This window comes from Delphinapterus leucas, chromosome 16 (assembly GCF_059928025.1).
Source record: "Delphinapterus leucas isolate spDelLeu-1000000601 "Yukka" chromosome 16, BTC_Dleu_Yukka2, whole genome shotgun sequence".
In the NCBI taxonomy this organism is placed as follows: Eukaryota; Metazoa; Chordata; class Mammalia; order Artiodactyla; family Monodontidae; genus Delphinapterus; species Delphinapterus leucas.
In genome coordinates, this window is record NC_143144.1 from 11,286,006 (window position 1) to 11,307,302 (window position 21,297).

General features: G+C 36.5%; 1 protein-coding gene across 2 annotated transcripts in view; it reads left to right on the top strand.

Moving 5' to 3' along the window:
- The window catches only part of RYR2 (ryanodine receptor 2), a 432,618-nt gene that overhangs the window by 335,357 nt on the left and 75,964 nt on the right, over positions 1-21,297 (top strand). For both annotated transcript variants that reach the window (XM_089897470.1, XM_089897471.1), the window contains exons 76-81: positions 2,920-2,973; positions 4,237-4,260; positions 12,869-12,968; positions 14,238-14,317; positions 18,655-18,731; positions 19,535-19,608. In XM_089897470.1, the coding sequence (XP_089753596.1) occupies positions 2,920-2,973; positions 4,237-4,260; positions 12,869-12,968; positions 14,238-14,317; positions 18,655-18,731; positions 19,535-19,608 (409 nt within the window). The remainder of the gene's footprint in view (positions 1-2,919; positions 2,974-4,236; positions 4,261-12,868; positions 12,969-14,237; positions 14,318-18,654; positions 18,732-19,534; positions 19,609-21,297) is intronic.

Below are 21,297 nucleotides of genomic sequence, written 5' to 3' on the forward strand. Positions count from 1 at the left end.
GTTAAAATTATAAAATGCCAGGATCACTTTCTTATGAGATTTCTCTTTTCTATCTCACCCAAAACTTAGTTTTAAATCCATCCTGAAAATTTCTTTTTGCTTCCTCTGTCTTCTGAGGAGTGACTGCAATCAGAAAGGCAACTGAAGAATGTATGACATACACTTGTTTTGCAGAATGAAATTTCCAGCGGTTAGTGGCGAGGTGAAGTGCCCCATTTACTGCTTTATGAGTTCTCATTGCCAGTTTTGAGTTTTGATCCAGATATCTGAAGGTCTGAAGTATCCTCTGTTTCGGTCTTCTCTAATTGTTTCCTTCTAAATTCTCTATTTCCTGCTTCTGCCCCTTTATGTATGGGTTTTATTCACTTTTTTCCTTCCTGGAGTACGATATCACTCTTCCTTGCCTAGAATTGATCATTTTGATCCAGAAAGTTAAGTCCTGTGTTGCAGGACCATCTAATAGAACCTACTGTTTACTTAGCATTATCATACAAATTGCGTGGATGCAGTTTGCTATTGAAAAACGTTGTGTTGTCCTATGCCTGTAAATCCCTCTGTTTCTGTTCAGCACGTTAAAAAGTGCTAGACATCCTCTATAGTTTTCTTGTGGTCCCAGCATGCCCCATGGCAATCAGGACAAGTTTAAAGTGGTTTATGAGTTTATTGAATTTTGTCAGATAGGTCTCCAAATAGATTCAGGTTTAATAGGTTTTTTAAAAATCAAAATTTTAACTTTATTAGAAGAGAATCTCACTAAATTTTCTTAGGAAGTTTTTGGAAAACAGTTTAAGGTATTTTGTTTCAAAATAATTCTTTGTAAAAAATAATATCTGTCAGAGACTTCCCAGGCGCTCCAGTGGTTAAGACTCTGTACTTCCATTGCAGGAGGCACGGGTTTGATCTGTGGTCATGGAACTAAGATTCCATGTGCCACGCAGCCAAAAAAATGTGTGTGTATATATATCTGTATCTGTCAGCTAGAGCTCTAAATTCCTTTACATAAAAGCAAACATATCATATGAATTTTATAGCTTGAAAGCATATCATTATAACTCAAAATGCCAACTTTTCTAAATGTATTCTTCAACTCAAACCTTGTTCCCAGTATTTCTGAAGGTAATGAAATTTGTATAGGAAATGATGTGTTTCAGAAAATGTGTAACTTTATATTCTTAAGAGACATTTTGTTTTGGTATTCTAATTTGATTAGATAGTTATCATGCTTGTTACTTGATAAAATCCCTGTTTCACTCCTAATTTATAATGCATGTGAAGGAAGCATTATGTAGGTAATCTAAAAGGAGCAGCTCAGCCAAAATTCCTCTGCATTCAACATTATACATACAATATTTATGGAGGGTTACAGATTTGCCTTCCAGATGTGTTTTGCTAAACTTCTCATGTGTATTTATTTTCAAAATCCTGGTTAACTGTTGACACGGGAGTCAAGGTGACATTAGCATATAGTCAAAAAGTTCCTGCACTCTGAATGAATAATTAACATCTTGGATTTTGTTGTGAAACATACTATTTAGCAACTTTTCCATGTAGTGAAATTGTCACAGGTCTGTGTCCCCTTATTTTCTCCTTTGCAAACCATGTCCACATTCTCATGAAATGGAGAGGGCGATGCTCAGTTCATGTTTGTTGAATGAATGAAAGAATGTAACAAACCTTTTAGCATTTATCGCTGAATCTGGTAGAAGGATCACATTTTGTACCCTGGCTCCCATTTCTACTTCACATATGTACTCAAAGTACTGTGAATCATTGAGTTAAAAGTATTTTTCTGATTTGTAAGTTATATTTAACCACTTCTTCCATGAGCTTCATGGATACACTGAGTGTTTACCAACCATAAAAAAAATCCTTAGAAGGGTTGCAGTAATCTAACTTAGAAGAGCGTTAGGTTCTTCCTGGCACAGGTATTGGCTGATGACCTGCTTCCTTTGGTCAACACGATACTCCTAGTACCAAACCATGATAATAATAGCAATTGAGATTTATTAAAAGCTTATTGCTTTTCAGGTACTTGTTCCTAAGTGGCAAACAATTTCCATATATTAATTCATGTGATTCTCTCAGGAACATGGTTACTTTTTTTATTATTTCCACTTTAAATATGAGGAAGCGGAGACCCAGAGAGGTAAAGGAACTTGCCCTAGACTAAACAGCTCATAAATGGCAGCATCAGGATTTGAACCAGGCACTCTGTATCCTCAGGCCATGTTCCTAACCACCAAACAGCTCTGCTTCCTTAGCAAGCAAAATTTTCAGCTGTGGGAATTAGATAAGAATACATGCACAGCTCCTTTACCATTTCTGGGAAAATAACTCAAAATAATGAAATTGTCTGTTTTACCATTTTTCTGTGAAAGAATAATCTTGGTAGCAGTTGGAATTTTACTTTCCTCCTTTGGACCAAATACAATAAAAAATGAACTTAACAACAACAAAGAAAAGATGACAAGATTCACTTTAAGTAATGGACACTGCTTTCTTTTAATTTTAGTTCATCGTTATTAAATGTATCTGTATTAACACATTGTAATGGAAGCATAAAAAAGGAGAAAACAGTGATCCTTGTTTTTAAGGCTTGTAACTTGATTTGCACAAGGAAAATGCATGAATAAGTAGTATGTGTAGTATGATACAGACCTCATAAATATCTCCATGGTATATATAAAATTGGTAATTTAGTATTTTAATTTTGTATATGCACAGTATAATTTTCTTTTAGGCCACAGATTCATTGATCATGTCATCTAAGCTTATTATATATAATGTATATATTTAAACAATATTGATGATAAACTAACACAAATGATTCAATATTCTGTGCTAAATTCTTTTATATTTTCTGCCTCAACATATTCTTATCCTGTTGACCTTTTCAAAACTTTTTTTTACATGTATCAGAGTTGTCATGATGAGGAAGACGATGATGGGGAAGAGGAAGTGAAGAGTTTTGAAGTAAGATGAATCTTTCTATATTTGTTTTTTGTCTACGTTGAAACATTGTTTCATAGCTTATAACTGACATTTACGTTTCTTGCTTCATGGCTTATTGCAGCTTATTGTGTCAAGGAACTGCATGTCAGAAGCTGGATGGACAAATTTGAGTCCTAACATTTGCTGAAGTTAAGACCAAGGAACATAGACTAGTTAAAGAATCAAATAAAACCCATATGTTCAGAATGAGTGTTCCTGAGAGCCCTCAGAGATGAGGTTGCTTTAAATTGTTCTCATCTCAGTGAATGATGTGATCTGAAATTTCCAACAGACGTGGCAGAAAAATGTTTATGGAAGAGCAACATGACATCAAGTTTCTAATTGAACCCTTGGTTTGATTTTTTCTTTTTTCTAAATCGAAGAAGTCTTAAAGATTTAGCCTCTTTTGACTTCTGCCCAATTAGGTCACTCATTCCCTGTACATATGTAGATGGTGGCACACAGTGCAGTTTGCTTGCATGAGGCAGGATTGCATATATTCCTAGGGCTATGTTCTATTTTATGATTATTTCCTCAGACCTTCTCAGATCTTACATTTCCATATAATTCTAAATACTGCTCAATATTCATTAGCCAAAGGGAAAGTAAATATTATTTTCCCCCTTTGCTTAGGCTGCACTTTTGCTTTTTATAAGAAAGACCAGCTGTTGCTAACTACCCTCTCCTTATTTATTGGTTCTTTTTTTTTTGAATTTTCAAAAAGAAATTAAATGGAAGGAAATGGATTAGACTTTTTTTTTTTTTTTTTTTTTGCTGCTATTAATTTACATGTCTGCTTTGAGCTAGAAGTCTGGAAATATATTAGTAGCCAGCTGTTAAGTCTTTAATTAAAGTGGACCCACAAAAAAGTGGTAGGTGAGGAGTAGATATTGAGTAGTGCCCCTTTCAGGAATAATTGGATGTGAGCATCTCTGCAGCATTGCATTGAAGTCATTGTGTAAAAAAATACCAAATCAAACTAATTTGGGAATGACCCATGACTATTGCTGGCTGAGAAAAATGCCTTAAGGTTGATTTCCTGGATGACACTATAATCTTTTCTAATGTATGTGTATTTCTAGTCTCAAATCCATCTTCATTGATAAGAAACTGAGCTAAATTAGAATGAGCTGTGCGCAGCAGATAGTACTATTTTTCTGACGTGCACACCATTTATGGTCTGTCGGTTGTCTTCCGAGCAATTGTTTATTGCTATTTTGCTTCTTGTCTTCATCCTTCCTTAAGGTCACAGGATCCCAACGCAGCAAGGTAAAATTATATATATATGTGTATTTGTCTGGGTCTGAGTTTCAGTTTCTTGTGACATTTACCTTTGTTAGACCCAACATCTTGGATTCTTTTTTGTAAAAAAGAAAAAAAAAAGTCTTGCAATCTTTCTACCGAGTTTGTAGCTCCAATGCAGTTTGTCTCTTCAGTATCCCTTCCTTGACCTAGGTTTATTCTTCTTGCAATTTAAATGACTCATAATTTGAAATTTTATCCTCTGTGTTGACTTTGAGCTGTGTACTATGCTGAGACGAAAGAGTCCACCCTTCCGGTGATTAAATTTTAGCTGGTGACTTTTCAGTGCAACATTTCATGCCTCATCTCTCTTGAGGGTTTTTATACCAGTCTTATTACTGGAAAAGAGATACGATATATGGCATTGCTGGTGGGATTGGAAATAATCTTCTTTTCCATTGTGCTAGTAATACCTTCAACTGGTAATTGGAGAGGATATTCCACGATTTCAGTGTTAATTTAGCATTTCCTTATAGCGAAGAACTAGATGACTCTTTCTGTCTCTGAGTATTCTGAAGAGCTAAGTACCTGGAAAATTTGCTAAGAGAAAACATTTTGGTCTAGAATCACAAAAATTTTCCTTCCATATGAACCCTGTTAAGCTTACATTTTATTTTCATGAGACTATTTAGTTGGAAAATCGATCATAAACATCCCAGGAAAAGAATACCTATAATGACTTTAGTTAAAGAAAAGAGAGAAAGCTTTTCTGTTTGTAAGTGTAAAGTGTTCTTTTTTGCCTTCTACTTTAAAAAGTGAAATACCTTCTGTTAAGATGAATTTAGAATGTCATAAAGAATCTACTTAGAAGGAACAAATTATAATGTTTTTAACTCACTATTATATTTGGAGGACTATATTGTTCTCATATCATTTTAAAATTTGAGTTCATGCAGATGTGATCAGGTTTAGCTCTAACCAGATGGATATAATTTAATGGCATATAATAGGCATAAACACTTAATTATAGATTATGGGTTTAAATCAGTAGGTATAATGGGCGTGGTCCTAATTTGCTGGATTTTTATAGTTTTATCACTAATGATCTCAGATAGAATTCCTGTGACTTGTTGAGGGTTGAAAGCATAAAGGGACTTCCTAACATCCACCAAGATTTGATTTCATGGATAGCACTGAAATTCATTCCCAAGAGTATTGATTTAGATGGAGACATTAGAAAGGTTCCCTATTCAGAAAAGAAGCCTGGGAGTAACTAGTAGTGGAATCTTAGCCTGTACAGTGTAGGATTCAGGTCATACTGAGAACAAGAAATCGGGAGACGTATGGTGCCCTGCCTGGGAGAATGGGCTACATGCCTTGGATTTAGGATGGTGGGAGAGAAGTTCACCTAATGGTGACACCTGGTAATTAATCCCCCCAAAAAGGAGGTAGAGACCAGCCGGTGTGACTGTCCCAGAATGAGACAGGATTTTAGAGTTGCCAGTGGTGCCACATACTCATACGCATAACACAATAGAAGAGATTTGGGACTTTTCACTTCTTAACCAATGTTTGACTGACTCTCCCTGTGATTTCTATACTATAACTCATCATTTATGCCTAATCTGTGGAATAGTCTATTTGCAAAATACACACTCTGTGAGTAAACAATATGAACTCTGCCCAAGCCGAAGAATGAGGCCATGTTTTTAGAGCTGACAGAGAACCAATCACCTGCAAAGAGGGTTTTGTCTGAGGTTGGCCCTGTGATGACAGCAACACCACTGAAAAATTTGACTAGACAACTGGATTATTGCTTTCTCTTTATAAATTTAGTAACGGACCAGACTTTTTACATTGAGATGTCTGGTTGGTTAACATTATTTAGTATAGTCTAAATAGTGGAATTTTTCATCTAAGTTATAATGAATTTGAAAGGTCGCTTGGCAGTTTCAATAATTCTTAAAACAAATTATGTTAAATAAATTTTGGAATAACATAGTGCGCTAATTGAATTTTATCCCTATAACTGGCTGATTATTAATATTTGCTGTACTTTCCACTTAAATTATCTATAAGAATATTGAGAAGAAGAAAGAAGTAGATATAAAAAGGTAGCATTATAAAGAAAATTTCCATGAGGAGTAACATAAATAAAGCTTAAAAAACATGGAAAACAGGGAGTGGAGGCTAAAATGCCTAGTATTTACCAGCTCTTCTTCCATCACATGTATGTTTTACTGACATGATCCTGTTAAAACTTGCCTGATTTAAGTTGATAATTTAATTCCCAGCTTCATCTATTTATATGTATATTTACCTACAACTACTTATTTGAAAATTTAATTGCATATTTAGTTAGTAATTATATATAACTCTTTTTAGACTTGAGACTACTTCAATATTAAAACTATGAAAACGGACAGTTAAATCTTATAAAGAGGCCAATATTAATTGAAAGGGAAGAAACATTTAGCAATTACCCAAAATGTTAATTACTACAGTGGATTGCTTTATTCGGCTTTGAACTTTTCATAAGCCAAAATAAATAATAACAAAGAGTAATATTTCAAGTTGAATGACTTTTCTGAGCACGATCTCACGTAGAACAAGAAAGAACTTTGGTACCACAGTAGACCACGTTTTAAAATGATGATTTTGCAAAACATACAGCAACATTCTTCTGATGGTTGCTTCTCCTACTGCCATTCTTCCAAATCTGAGGGTGCAACGTTCAGTGATAATATTCCACACAAAAGCTTTCATTGAATTAAGTACTTTAATATAGATTTACTACTTATGGAAAAACCCAAATTAATGACGGTGAAGCTTAAGTAAATCTAGAGGAATGGACCATTAACTCGCCTTCTAGACCATCTTTCTCAACTATTAAGCAAGTTGCATCATCCTTTGGCAAATGCCCAGTTTCTAATTCACAGATGAATTCTCTGGTGAGTCCCTGAGGTGCTATCATTCTGTCCTATTGATTAAAGAGAACTTCTTGTGTCTTAAATGCCAAATATGCCTGTGAAAGAGTTGATATTTTGTCATAAAAACTTAGGAGACTAACCTATGACATCATACCCACTAAGTACTCAGGCCGATACCCAGCTCATATTCCAAAGTATGTACCATGAGGTGTGAAAGAATCCATTTAGGTCTAAAATGTCTTAAGGACTGTTGTTACATAGCTCTACACAGTGATAAAAGCACTTTTGTCTGGCCCCTCCAATGATCTAAATTTTTTGTTGTTGTTGTTGTACGCGGGCCTCTCACTGTTGTGGCCTCTCCCGTTGCGGAGCACAGGCTCCGGACGCCTAGGCTCACGGGCCCAGCCGCTCCGCGGCATGTGGGATCTTCCCGGACCGGGGCACGAACCTGCGTCCCCTGCATCGGCAGGCGGACTCTCAACCACTGCGCCACCAGGGAAGCCCCCAATGATCTAAATTTGAATAGAATTCAGTTTTTTGTAATTCTACAAGAATGAATTGGCTATAAGATGTTCCCTCTCCAATAGCTACATAATTTGATCTTTGAATGGGCTTATTTACTTGTGTTCATAGGAACACAGCAATTTAGATTAGCAGGGCTTCCTGAGTCTTACCAAAGAGAACCATTAAATATTAAAAAATTGAAGATAAAGCTATGGATATAAAACATTGAAACAATTATCTCTTTTATCAAGAAAATTTACACTTCTTTAGTTTCTACTGTGGAAGCTCTATGGTGTCAAAATATGGACCCTAGAGTGTTGAGTTGCTTGTCATACTGTTGAATCATAGAGGGGAGAGGGGGAAGGAATTTTCATGGCCAGTGCTCTCCAGTACTCATGCTTATTGTTGGAATCTGCCAACTGCATTTTTATATACTGAAATTGTTGATCTGCAGTAAATACCCTCCTGTCTTAGCCCATGTTCCCTAGAAAACAGAGCAAAGAGGTTATTTGCTAACAGTTTACTGGGGTTGGAGGTGTTACAATCTCAGGGGAGTAAGAGTGAGGGAGAACGAGAACTGATACAGGGAAGCAGAGAGAATGCAGTAATGCATTCTTGAGCTGACCAGCTAACCACAACTAACCAGCCATACAGCTAGTTGCTAGATTGTGTCGGATGCCCCTGGAGAGGCTATATGCATCCTGGAACAGTACCTCCTGGGGAGCAACAAGGAACACTTTATCTGCTGGTTTCCTCCCACCTCCTATCTCTTATTGGTCACAGGGTGTTAATTTCTTCATACTTCCTGCTGATATTAACCAGCTCTTCCAGGTGACCCCTGGGGAAGCCAGAGCCAGCTTGGGTCCAGCCTGCCCAGTGTCCAGGCACTGCAGTCTCTCCATCAGCATGTGGTTTCCTTAGACAGTGGTAGTGGTGATAAGAGCCAACTTTCGTAAGCACAGTAATGGTGCAAAAGCCATTTCTAGGGCCACTGTACTTCAGAAGCAAGGCAGGTCGCTAAGACTTGGAGAGAAGGGGGTTCAGTGTGGGTTGGAGTACTGGTCCTGATACAAGGAAAATTCCCCAAAAGCACAGTCCTCTATATTGTGTATGGTAATTTATGCATATGAATGTGTAGACCTAAATAGCATGTGAGTATGTAGACAACACATATTTAAACATATAATGGTGCATTTTTGACATGCACAATAATTTGACTGCATGTGCTGTTGTTTTTAAAAATAATCCCAGTTGAGACTGACATATACACACTGCTATATTTAAAATAGGTAACCAACAAGGACCTACTGTATAGCACAGGGAGCTCTGCTCAATAATCTGTAATAACCTAAATGGGAAAAGAATTTGTAAAAGAATAGATATGTGTATAACTGAATCGCTTTGCTGTATAACTGAATCACTTTGCTGTACAGCTAAAACTAACACAACAGTGTTAATCAGCTATACTCCAACATAAAAAAAAGTTTAAAAAAATAATCCCAGTTGAAGCTTATGCTTGGCCACATTATTTACGGGAAATGGGATACAGCAGAATCAGTAAGAGCACAGACACTCAAATAGACCAGCTGTGTTTGCATCCCAGCTCCACCATATGGCTGTATGATCTTAAGCCTCAATGATCCTATCTATAAAATGGGACTAATTAAGGTCTCTATTGCATAGGATTGTGATGAGGATTAAATTAGTTAATGTATATAATCCGCTCAGAACATTGCCTATCACATAACAAACTCTATAAGTATTTGCTATTATCATTACATTTAATCAGTTTCACTTCCTTACTAAAATCAAGTCAGAGAAGCCCAATGAGAGGAAATCTTTTATCATAATGAGCACAGAACCTCCCAAGGCACAGGAGACCTGAGTTCTCATCTGGGTGCTAACCAGGTGACCTTCAGCAGGTCACATTTAATTACCCTGTACCTCAGCCTTTTCATCTTTGAACTGAAAGCTTTGAACTGGATGTTCTCAGGGGTAATATCCACCTTTAAACCTGTCTGATTTGCTCTTCTTGAGTAAGTTCATTTTTCAGGGCAATTTCATAACTCTTCTAAGTGCATAAGTACTGATCAGAAGCTTGCAAATTTTCGTTACTTCTGATCTTTTGTGAAGGGGTGAAAAAGAAAATAAACTCCGTGCTTTTTTAGTATAGGAATGTCACAATGAAAATGATCTGTAGAAAATAATGTGTAGCTTCTGTACATGTATATGTATCTCTACCTTTTCCTCATTTGGTATTTAAAATATCACACAATCATACATATTACAGTTAGATGAAGAAAAAAAAGTGTTGAGGGATGAAAAGCATTTAAGGACACAAAGTAGAGCCTTCCAGGAATGTGATTAATCCAGAAACCCATGCCACAGAGTCTTGCTAATTTGCTGCAGGTTGTCAGTACTAGTGATTCCGAGGTTTCTAGGAGTCTACATAAAATCGTATAAATGTAAAAGTTTCCTATATCAATAGAATACTGAGACAGTCTTCTTGTTTGGGAGAAACAACAATTCCTGAAGCATTTATCCCTTTGTAACCTTGGAATAATTTAAAGACTAAACTACAGGTTGAAGGTATAGTGTTATATTTAAGAACCTCCAGCAATTCAGGCAGACTTTGGAGTGCGGCAGGGCGAGGAACGCTACTTTTAAAAAGGTCCTTTAAAAAGTACTTTCAAGGTGCTATTTCCCTGAATAAGATACTTTTAAAAGTTCTATCTCCCATTTGCTTAGAAAAGCTAGTCTGCAGTAAATTTGAAATGAAAGATTTTTTTTCTTTCCACATAATCCATCATTTTATTGCCTGAAAACTTTCTAGTTTCACTTTTAAAGTTTTACTTTTTTATGTCGTGATAAAATTTCCAATGAAAGATTAAATTATATGCCCAGAAGCAGTTTTCAAGGGGGACAACAAAGTACAAAAAGAAATAACATTAAAGATGTTCTGAAGAGAGGGCTTCCAACAAAGAAATTCAAAAGAGTGGTCAACCTGATCCCTCTTTATGAAATATGATTTTCCTGCCTCTAGATCAGAGTGTGTTTTTTTGCTCACTATTTTTTCTTCAAATGTTTCGTATCATCTCCCCCGAAATATTATTATTGAAATTTAGATGTTATATAAGGAAAATTAGCGTGATCTTTGCTCAGGGAGTTTACTTTGTAAAGAAGGTAATTTGATATCCTGTGTTTCTTGGTCCTCCTGAGGTCTATCCATCATGAGTGATTTCAGTTACTGAAGAGGATACTGGGACCTTGGAATCTATTGTGCAGGTTGTTCTGCCAGATCTTTGAGCTGGTCTCCCTACTTTTGGAGCACAAATGGCGAAGGGTTTCTGTATTTGTTTTTCCTCAAGAATATATGGCATGCTGCCATCTTCCATCTTCTTTGGATTTCCTGATGACTATCTTTATATGCTGTATTGCGTCAATAGAAGAATCATTCTTTCTAACTCCTTTGCCTCTTTAGTTGTTGAAAATAATAGCGCAGTTCCTTAAGACAGTAATTTCTTATCAGTTTTACTGGACAGCTCTTTCACGAAGGGAGTTGGTTAAGCTAGGAAGTAAAAGTTCCAGAAATAGCTCTGGCAACGGGAGGAAAGTCAAAGATTGTTGGGTCTAAAAGGAAGAATCAAATGTTGCTCACTAATTTTAAACAGCACCTGAAGAGCAGACGAAAGGGTCTTCTTTCAGTTTTCCTGAAACTCTGTTGTAATGACAATATAGCTTTGTGTGTCTGTGTGGTTTTGTTTTCGTTTTGTTTTTGACTTCACAGGAAGAGGTTTAAACATGAAGGCAAACCTTTTAGATGTCAGCATGGCTACATATAAAGCAAAGCTGCCTTTTTTTTTTCTTTTCTTTTTTCTGCTTCCATTTAGGCCTATCACATAATTTAAGAAAAAATAAAAATTTAACCACAGGAGCTCTAACTATAGTGTGAAAAAAAACCCTGATCAATTTTGTTTTCGCAGCACGATATTATCAAAGATTTAAGAGACAAATTTGCCAGCCTCGGCGAGAACTCTCTGGTAACAGCATAAATGTCTGTGTTGGTTGCTTTTGATTTAAAGGTTTCTTTTTTCATTTGTTTGAGCCCATTTCTTTTACCCCCTCCTTTTAGTTTATGTTCTTTTTCATATTCTGTAACTAGCAAGCCTTCATTTTTTAAACCTCTTCCATCTTCCAGTGTCTATTTTCCGTACTTTGGATGGAAAGTTTATGGCAGCAAAGCTGTCACTCTGGCTACCTCTGCTGCAGCTCTTCCTGCTCTTAGGTCATATATGTTTTGGCCGTTGTGTTTATGGACATGATACTAATTGACTGTTTCATGTCCCATTGACTAAGCTTCTCTACCACGCCATTTGATGGACGCGCTGTCATAGTGCTCTATGCAACTTTCATTCTGCAACTTATACTGCTTGGTTCCGTCTCAATTCTCCAGCGAACTGGATAGCTCAAGTGAATGATCCTACCAGTCTTGAACTTGCTGTGCCTTTATATTTTATTTTGATTTCCTTCCGTATGTGTTCAGTGGTAGTTTAAGTGGAAAAGAACAAACTCTAGCCATTGCTCTAGCAGTACCATGCAGTATCGTTTATTACCACCAGAGAATACAAAATATAAAGGCACATTGCTTCTTTTATTCTTTGGGAGGGGACTGGGGAGATCTGTTATCATATGTCCACTACTTAGTTGAAGCCTACCTTTTTATCCATATCAGCTTTCAATTTTGCTTAAACTCCAACACGTCCTCAGTTAATGTTTTTCTGTCATTCAGTGATGACTTACAACTCGAGCCATTTGCTGAGCAGTATCAAGTTATGACCATGACTTGGGAGATGATTAAACACGTGACAAACTGATGCACGAATGTATCATTCAGAAAGTGCAAGTTTCAGTGATGAAGTACAGTACTTCAAAAGTATGATACAGGCTTTGGACTAATCCAGTCATGACAATTGAGAAAATTCAACCTGATAAATCAGTACCAAAAGTCTATCACAAGAAATATAAAGGGAAAAACCAAGAGTTGACTATGTTAACATCTGTTGGATAACATTGTTGGTGTTGAAATGGTCCATAATGTTGTCATAGAGCCCATACATGAAGAGATGACTGAAAATGTGGTTTATAGAAAGCTGCTCTGCTTAGTGATAGCTGCAACATAAATGGTTGGGATTTGTATTCAGGAAAAAGAAATGGAAAAGCAAAAGCTTCTGTACCAACAAGCCAGGCTCCACGACCGCGGTGCAGCTGAGATGGTGCTGCAGACCATCAGTGCCAGCAAAGGTGAGGCTCTTGGCTCTACCTCGGAAGGGCCGATTTTGTAGATTTCCCCTTTACTCCTAGGAGCGCTCTTACGTAAAGTCTACCGATTTATTTAGTCCCTGAATTTCTTGTTCATGACTAGGTCAGGTGACTTGACAAATGCCACCTCTCTTACAAAGTTCAATGTTGATTTTTCTTTTTTAATCAGAATCTTACTAAAAGATTTTTTATTTCTGTTCGTTAAGTTTTGGAAATTATATTGGGACACAACTCTAACAAACTGATTATGTGAGTCAGAGGTGGGCAAATGTTTTCTGATAGAGGCCAGATAGTAAATATGTTCGGCTTTGTGAGCCATTGGGGCCTCTGTGGCATCTCTTCAACTCCGCCAGAGTGGCATGAAAGTAGCTAGAGACAATACGTGAATAAATGGTGTGGCCATGTTCCAATAAAACTTTATTTACAAAAACAGGTGCCAAGCTGGACTCGGCCCTCGGGGCCCTTGATATAAATGTTTAGATTTTTTAAGTGAGTCATTTTTAGTAATTCAAGTACTGTTGCATTTTTCAGTAGCCAGCGAGTGCAAGCTGATTTTTCTTACATTGGTAATACCTTCTTTGTGAAAACTAGTTACTGTAATTTTAATGGAATGAAAAAGTAATGGTGGTTATTAAGCACCCCTCTCCAAATATAGGGATTTTTTCATTTCTAAGATAAGTGGAGGCGACTAATGTAAAAATAAAACATAATATGCTAAATTGTAGACAACTGGTTGGATTTGAAATTTTGTTATTATTATTCAAATAACTTAAAATTGTGACTAGTCACCCTAATAAAGCAAGGCTATAAACATATTAAGATAAAAGTGATGAAATGGAGATTTTAAAAGTTGTTCAAACATACTGTTCTTGAGGGAGGAGGGAGAATATTTTAAGTAGCTCATATTCATTTCAGTATTATTGTAATACACATGATTTGTTTTGAATTTTAATAATTTTAGGTGTCAGTATTTCAAAATCAATTGTTTCTTCCTGTTCGTTTTCTCCGTGTTCTCATATAGTTTCAATCATAGACGTATTACACAGAACTTAGTAAAAACATTGATGGCAAAATATGCATTATGACTCTTTTAATTTTTTTTTGTTGTTATATGAGTCAGTCTGTCCCTCTCCACCATGACATAGGTTTGTAGGAGGTGAATAATGACTTTAAAAGTGCACATTTTGAGATAGAATTGGTTAATGTAGCAGGTGAAGTGATAGAAGGATCACAATATTTTGTATTTTTAAGGTGAAACTGGACCCATGGTGGCTGCTACTTTGAAACTCGGAATTGCTATCTTAAATGGCGGGAACTCTACAGTACAGCAGGTATGTCATTGAGCCTTTCTCACACAATGTGCTTTTCAAAGAGATAGACCGTATAGTCATCCTGTTGAACTATTTTAGTCATCCTAAAAGAACTATTAGTTGTACATTAGTTGTACTTTTCGTTTTCATTTTCTATGTAAAGTATGCCTTTATTTTATGGTCATCTTGTCCCAGTATCCAAATATCTCCCAGGTAGCACAATAAACACCCCTTCTAGGTAGCACAACAAATAATAACGCTGTTTAGAAGTCTGAAGTCATGTCATACGGTATCATTTGCAATGCTGCATTTCATGTGAATAAGTTGGCGTAAAGCAGCTGGTTTGTTTTAATAGTGAAAAATAAATACCCTTACCTAGGGAGCCTAGTTTGGTAACATGTTTTATAGTGTTATATCTCCTAAAAATTGACTCTTAAGATTTTGTTGTATATTTGGTACAAAGCTGGCTCCTAGGTTAATATGTAAACAGAACGCACCGTTAAGAATTTTTCTGGTTGTAATTCTTTCTGTTCTCCTAAGATATGAGAAAATCACTTCCCAACCAAGTTTTGTAGTGATGTTCTGTTTAAAAGTTAGACATTATCTGGACGGGGATTTTGCTAACTTCAACCAGTTATGACAAAGGATGCAATCTCCATATCCAACTGAAGGTCAAGGTCTGTTGAGTTTGTTAGAATAAGAGTATTTGAGTGACTTACTACAAATCACAAATGCTGGAGAGGGTGTGGAGAAAAGGGAACCCTCCTATACTGTTGGTGGGAATGTAAGTTGGCATAACCACTATGGGGAACAGAATGGAGGTTCCTCGGAAAACTAAAAATAGGACTACCATATGACCCAGCAATCCCACTCCAGGGGCGTATACCCAGACAAAACTATAATTCAAAAAGATACATGCATCCCTGTGTTCATAGCACTACTATTCACAATAGCCAAGACGTGGAAGCAACCTAAATGTCCGTCAACAGATGAATGGATAACGAAGATGTGGCACATATATAAAATGGAATATTACTCAGCCATAAAAAGGAATGAAATAATGCCATTTGCAGCAACATGGATGGGCTTAGAGATTATCATACTAAGTGAAGTAAGTCAGAAAGAGAAAGACAAATACCATATGGTATCACTTATATTTGGAATCTAAAATAGGACACAAATGAACCTATCTATGAAACAGAAACAGACTCACAGACATGGAGAATAGACTTGTGGTTGCCAAGGGGGAAGGGGTGGGTGGGGAAGGGAAGAACTGGGAGTTTGGGGTTAGCAGTTGCAAACTATTATCTATAGATGGATAAGCAACAAGGTCCTGCTGTACAGCACAGGGAACTATATTCAGTATCCTGTGATAATGGAAAAGAATATGAAAAAAGTATATATATATATATATATATACACACACACATATATATATATATATATATACTGAGTCTCTTTGCTGTATAGCAGAAATTAACACAACATTGTAAAGCAACTATACTTCACTAAAGAAAAAAAAGAGTATTTGAGTGGCTTAAAAAAAGACTGTCACAGGTGTGTACTGCATACCTCTGGGGATAACATTCACATGGCCAACAGTGTGGCTCTGAGCTCAGAAAAAATTCTTATGCTCATTGAAGAACAACAAAGCACAACATAATATAAGCATCAGATTGTGTTATTCTAAAGCTATAATGTCTCTTATTTTTGTATCTTGGCTTCTGTATGAGAAAGCACGGTTGAACAGGGAACTAATAACTGTTTCTTTCTTGGGTAAGTTTTAGTCAGGCAGGTAAAGGGCTACCCTCATTGAAGGAAAGGAAGGCAAATGAGAACTTTAGAATGTTTGACTTCAAGTTGCTGTGAACCTCAGAATCACTACAGTGGCACAAAGCTAGGAATAGGCTCCTAGAAACCTTTGAGTCTAAGAATAGAAAAGCAGAGAAAATTTGAAGGTTTCTTTTGGGTTAGTAAAATTGTTGCGGAGCACAGGCTCTGGACGCGCAGCCTCAGTGGCCATGTCTCACGGGCCCAGCCGCTCCGCGGCACGTGGGATCTTCCCGGACCGGGGCACGAACCCGTGTCCCCTGCATCGGCAGGTGGACTCTCAACCACTGCGCCACCAGGGAAGCCCCATCAAATTGTATATTTTTTTCTGTAAATATAATCATTACATGTTATTACTGGAAGAGAACGTAGACAGAACCTAAGCAAGGGTTGTTAGCTTTTTATTGCCTCTGACAGTTCGTTGAAATCTCTGGCTTCCTCTCGGTGTAATGTTTATAAGTGCACAAATTAAAATTACATAGATTGAAAAGGAAACCAAGTATATTGAAATGTGTTTATCAAAATATTATAAAATAGGTTTTCGATAAAGTAATATGTTTCTTTATGAACTCATTAAATAAAAGATCTAGTACTTGGTCTAATAATTATTGAGAAGAAAAAACGTGTCTGAATATTTTTAACTATCTACAACAGCTGTAATGTGATATGAAAATACCTGAAATCTTTATTGGTGACAAAATCGTAGCTACTACTAATCCTCTTAGTGTTTGTTGCTTAGATTACTGGTTGAAAGGAATGCTAAATTTCAGTTAGAAGTTAGTAAAAATAAAGGTGAATTTTCTCCCATCCAATTTACAGATTTTCTTTTTTGATTTCCATAGTGAATGACTACATGACTTTTTTTAAAAAAGGAAAAATAAAAAAAACCAACCTAATCTCGCCACAATACTTATAAATAAATAATTTCCCTTGACTTATGTATTGCTTCAAAAGACCTTAATTGTATAGTATATATATTCAGAAATCCATGGAGACAAAAGGAACCTTGAGAGACCATGTAATAAATGTACTCATCGTCTGTACAGATCTTTTCTTTTTTCTTTAAACCTTCAGATATATATTCCACCACTCCCCTTTGACCCTGTAACCCACATTCATTTTGTTTTAAAAGGCCAATGATTAATAAGTGCTTCATGCTTTATTAGACCAATAAGTTATCACACACCCACCCCAAAATGGCTGTGCGTTTTTGTGTGTCTGTGTGTATCTGTGCATGTGTAGGTGTATGCATATATGTGTGTATATATATATACACACACACACAAATATATATACACTGTGTATGTGTATACAGCCTTCACATATTTAGTTTTATATTACCTTTAGCTCTCTGATTTCTGGAAAAAGAGTACTACCAATATTTTGACTGCTTAGCTGAGCCCTATCTAGATAGCTCTGATAGTAGGAATTAATCCCTTCTATTTAAGACTCAGAGAAGAGCAGTATCTTTATTTTCTTAAAACCTTTGGTGTGCCTCTGTCATCTTATCATCTTGTATGTACTTTTTTTTTTTAAATTGGGGTATAGTTGCTTTACAATGTTGTGTTAGTTTCTGCTGTACAATGAAATGAATCAACTATATGTATACATATATCCCCTCCCTCTTGGACCTCCCTACCCCCCATCCCACCCCCTAGGTCACACCGAGCTGAGCTCCCGGTGCTATACAGCAGGTTTCCACCAGCTATCCATTTTACACATGGCAGTGCTCGTACGTCAATCCCAATCTCCCGGTTCTCCCTCCCGCCCCGCCTCGTGTCCACATGTCCATTCTCTACGTCTTCCTCTCTATTCCTGCCCTGCAAATAGTACTTCTTATTTGAAACCTCCAGCACACTGTATCTACATTCAAAGTAGCTGTTTCATCATGGCATGTAACAACATACTAACAAGTGGGAGCCATGCATTGCTTTAGCATTTTTTACATTTATGTTGAACCAAAATGTTGACCGCAGAATCTGGACATCATTCTGAGAGAAGGGGAGAAAAATTAATAGTCACATGATTCCCACCAGTCCTTGGGTTTAGAGACCATGGTAATGGAAACTGAATTTCTGTCTGTAACATTAGCATATGGTAATCAGAGCTCTCGGATTGGAATGCTGTTTAAGGAAGTCACTTTTGTAATGAAATCTGTGAATAACATACAGGTGGGCCTTCTTCCCGGTAAACTTGAACTAAGTATCTGAATCTCCGGATACTTACAGAGTGACATGAAGAGAATTAAGAGTATTATTTCCCCCTGATATTTATGCTGCCTATGGTGTTTTGTAAAGCAGCTCCCTTGTTCCAAGCCATGTGTATGTCCTGCTGCACTTAGAAATGTGCAAGTCTCTTGCTGTGACATGCTTATCACTATTTCGTGGTCAAGGTTACGTTCGTCATGTTTGTATGCGCTGGATATTTTTTATCTTTATTTCAGAATCAAAGGATGTTTTTATTGTTTCTTATTTAACAAAAAACGAGATTTGTGTTCAGTGACCATGTGGTTTATCTATCTACTGTAGAAAATGCTTGACTATCTCAAGGAGAAAAAGGATGTGGGCTTCTTTCAGAGCCTTGCTGGCCTGATGCAGTCATGCAGGTAAGCACATGCTTTTTTCTTGCTTTGGTTCCACTCAATGGTTGTACCTTTTAAAGTACTTGTTTTACATTACTGACAGCACTTATACACAGAAGAATTTTTAATGATTAAACACACTTTTAAGTGGGACAAAAGTGTGGAAGTGTCTTATGTTCTATCTTGCTGTTAGGTGTTAGTAATGTTTTAATTACTAATTGTTCCACGTTAATAATGTCTTGAAATAGTCTACCCTGTGCTTAAAAAGGAACCTTGGAGAATTAATGTGTATTCTGCTTACTTGGAAATGAGTAGTGTATGATTTTTAAAAGACAAAAAACAAAATTCTTTTTCATTTTATCTGGGAGCCATTAGACCACTTCTCATCTGCCCTAAATGAATGAGCCTTAACCATGATCATCATGATTATGTTCATCATTTTCTGTTTTTTACAGTCTTTGAAATCATTCAGACAGCATTTGGCTAAGGAACCTGCCACATACTTAATGTTATTATTCCAACTGGAAAAACATGATCATTCTAATTATATTTCAGTATGTCTGCTAACTTTGTAATGTTCTCCCAAAGTTGAAACCCATCAATGCCATATGCTTGACTTTCACATGGATCATTTCAGTGTGGACCCTGGAGAGAAACTAGTCTGGTACTAGGAAAATATGGTTGGTAGGCATTGAGTCAGTGTATGTTTTCAGTATCTGATAACATTTGGTTCGCGTTTCACGATACACAGTTTTTAGACATTTGCTCGCCTGAAGAAAGAAAATGTTCTGTTAGGCCTCTAAATGTTTTCCTCCCTGTTATTGCAGTGTCCTTGACCTAAACGCATTTGAGCGACAAAACAAAGCTGAAGGACTTGGGATGGTGACCGAGGAAGGATCAGGTATTGATCACTTAAATTAAAAGCATCACGTGTCCCCACTTCTTCCCTGAAATTACAGAGAGGTACAAGGTTATCTTTAAATAGACACAATGCTTATGTGACTCATTTAAAAGTTCATAGTTAGACACCCATGCAGGTCACACCCAAAACCCAATCTTCCATGTTGGTCATTGATTCCTTTTTATTCCAGATCTACTGTCAGTGGTCTTTCCCCTAGTTGGGTAGTAAATAAATATCCCTTATTAGAGAATTATCTATAAAATTCTAAACCACATGGATGAGCCACATTAGAAAATGTTTGACTTTCTTTGGCCACTTTAGCAAACTGTCAGGCTTTCAAATTCTTCTATCTCCTTAGGATAGTGATGCCTTCAGATCCTTCAATCCACCACTAGTCTTACTGTCTCCTCCCTTTCAGCCCAGTTATCCTTCTATCTCATATATGTCTTTGCAAGTCCAAATTGTTTAATGAAATAAAGAGTAATTTTTGTGTTTAAATAACTCTGATCACTTAATTTACATGTGCATGAAAATAATGACTCACCGATTCTTAGAGCTTTTCTCTCTATAAATAGATGTATGAACTAGAAAATTTAGCACACAGTGCATTTAAAGCAGAAATAACTATTGTTGCACATTCGTTTTGGTATTTATTAAGAAGAAAGTATCTTCACTATTTTTGGTTTTGATTTGTTTTTATTCTTTTGTGTTTGATTTTTAAATTAATTTAGTTTGAGTAAGGCCCTGTGTGTTTATCTGTTTTTGTTTGTTTGGTCTGGTTTGGAGTTGTCATCTTATCAATGTATTAGTTTTGGAACATTGGGTCTTCTATAAAACTAATCTTATTGCAAAAAATAAATTTTCTCCCCTCTGCCATTTGTAGTCTGCTTGCCTTTCTGAAATATTTTAGAATTAACTAATCTCTCTAATTATCTCTGTATATTTTTGTTCTCACAATAGGAAAAAGATTAGCTGCATTTTTCTTCTGGTATTTTAAAGATTATCATTTATACATATGCTAACACTGCTGCTTCTGTATATATCACCCGTGTAATTTTATTTTCTGCTTGGCATTTGAACGTATAGGTTCAGTAATCAAGTATTTGTCACACGGCTATTTAATTGGGTTAGCTACCTTCAAGAAAAATCACCAGCAGAATTCTGAACTTACTTAGGTTTTTTGAAAATGGACATCAAGCCAAATGTCTTCATTACTAACCTTTGTGTCGACAGTTAACAACACCTGGCCTTGAGGGGCCCATCTGGAGAACTCAGAGCCATGACAAATCCCAGCTCCCATTAACTGCATGCCTCTTAATGTCTCACAGAAGTCCTGGGCATTTTCCAGCTGGAAAGTGCCTAAAAATGAGTCAGTTCTCTATCCAAAGTCTGACTTCCCTGTCATGGAATTAGAAATCAATTTCATTTTCCCCTGCAGTTTTTAGCTAATGTACCAGAGGCTCTGAACACAATTCCATTCATCATTCTGAATCACTCTTTACATCAGCTCCCCACAAAGAAATAGTGACCACCCAGGTTTATTTTACTGGGCCTCCTAGCCACTGTCAACCAGATATAGATGAGAATAACATTTGTGAGTCCCAAATCAGAAATAACTGATGAGAGGGACCATCCTAATGTGAGAATTAGTTCTGTCTCTCAATATGAGGTTGGTTTGATTAGTTTACT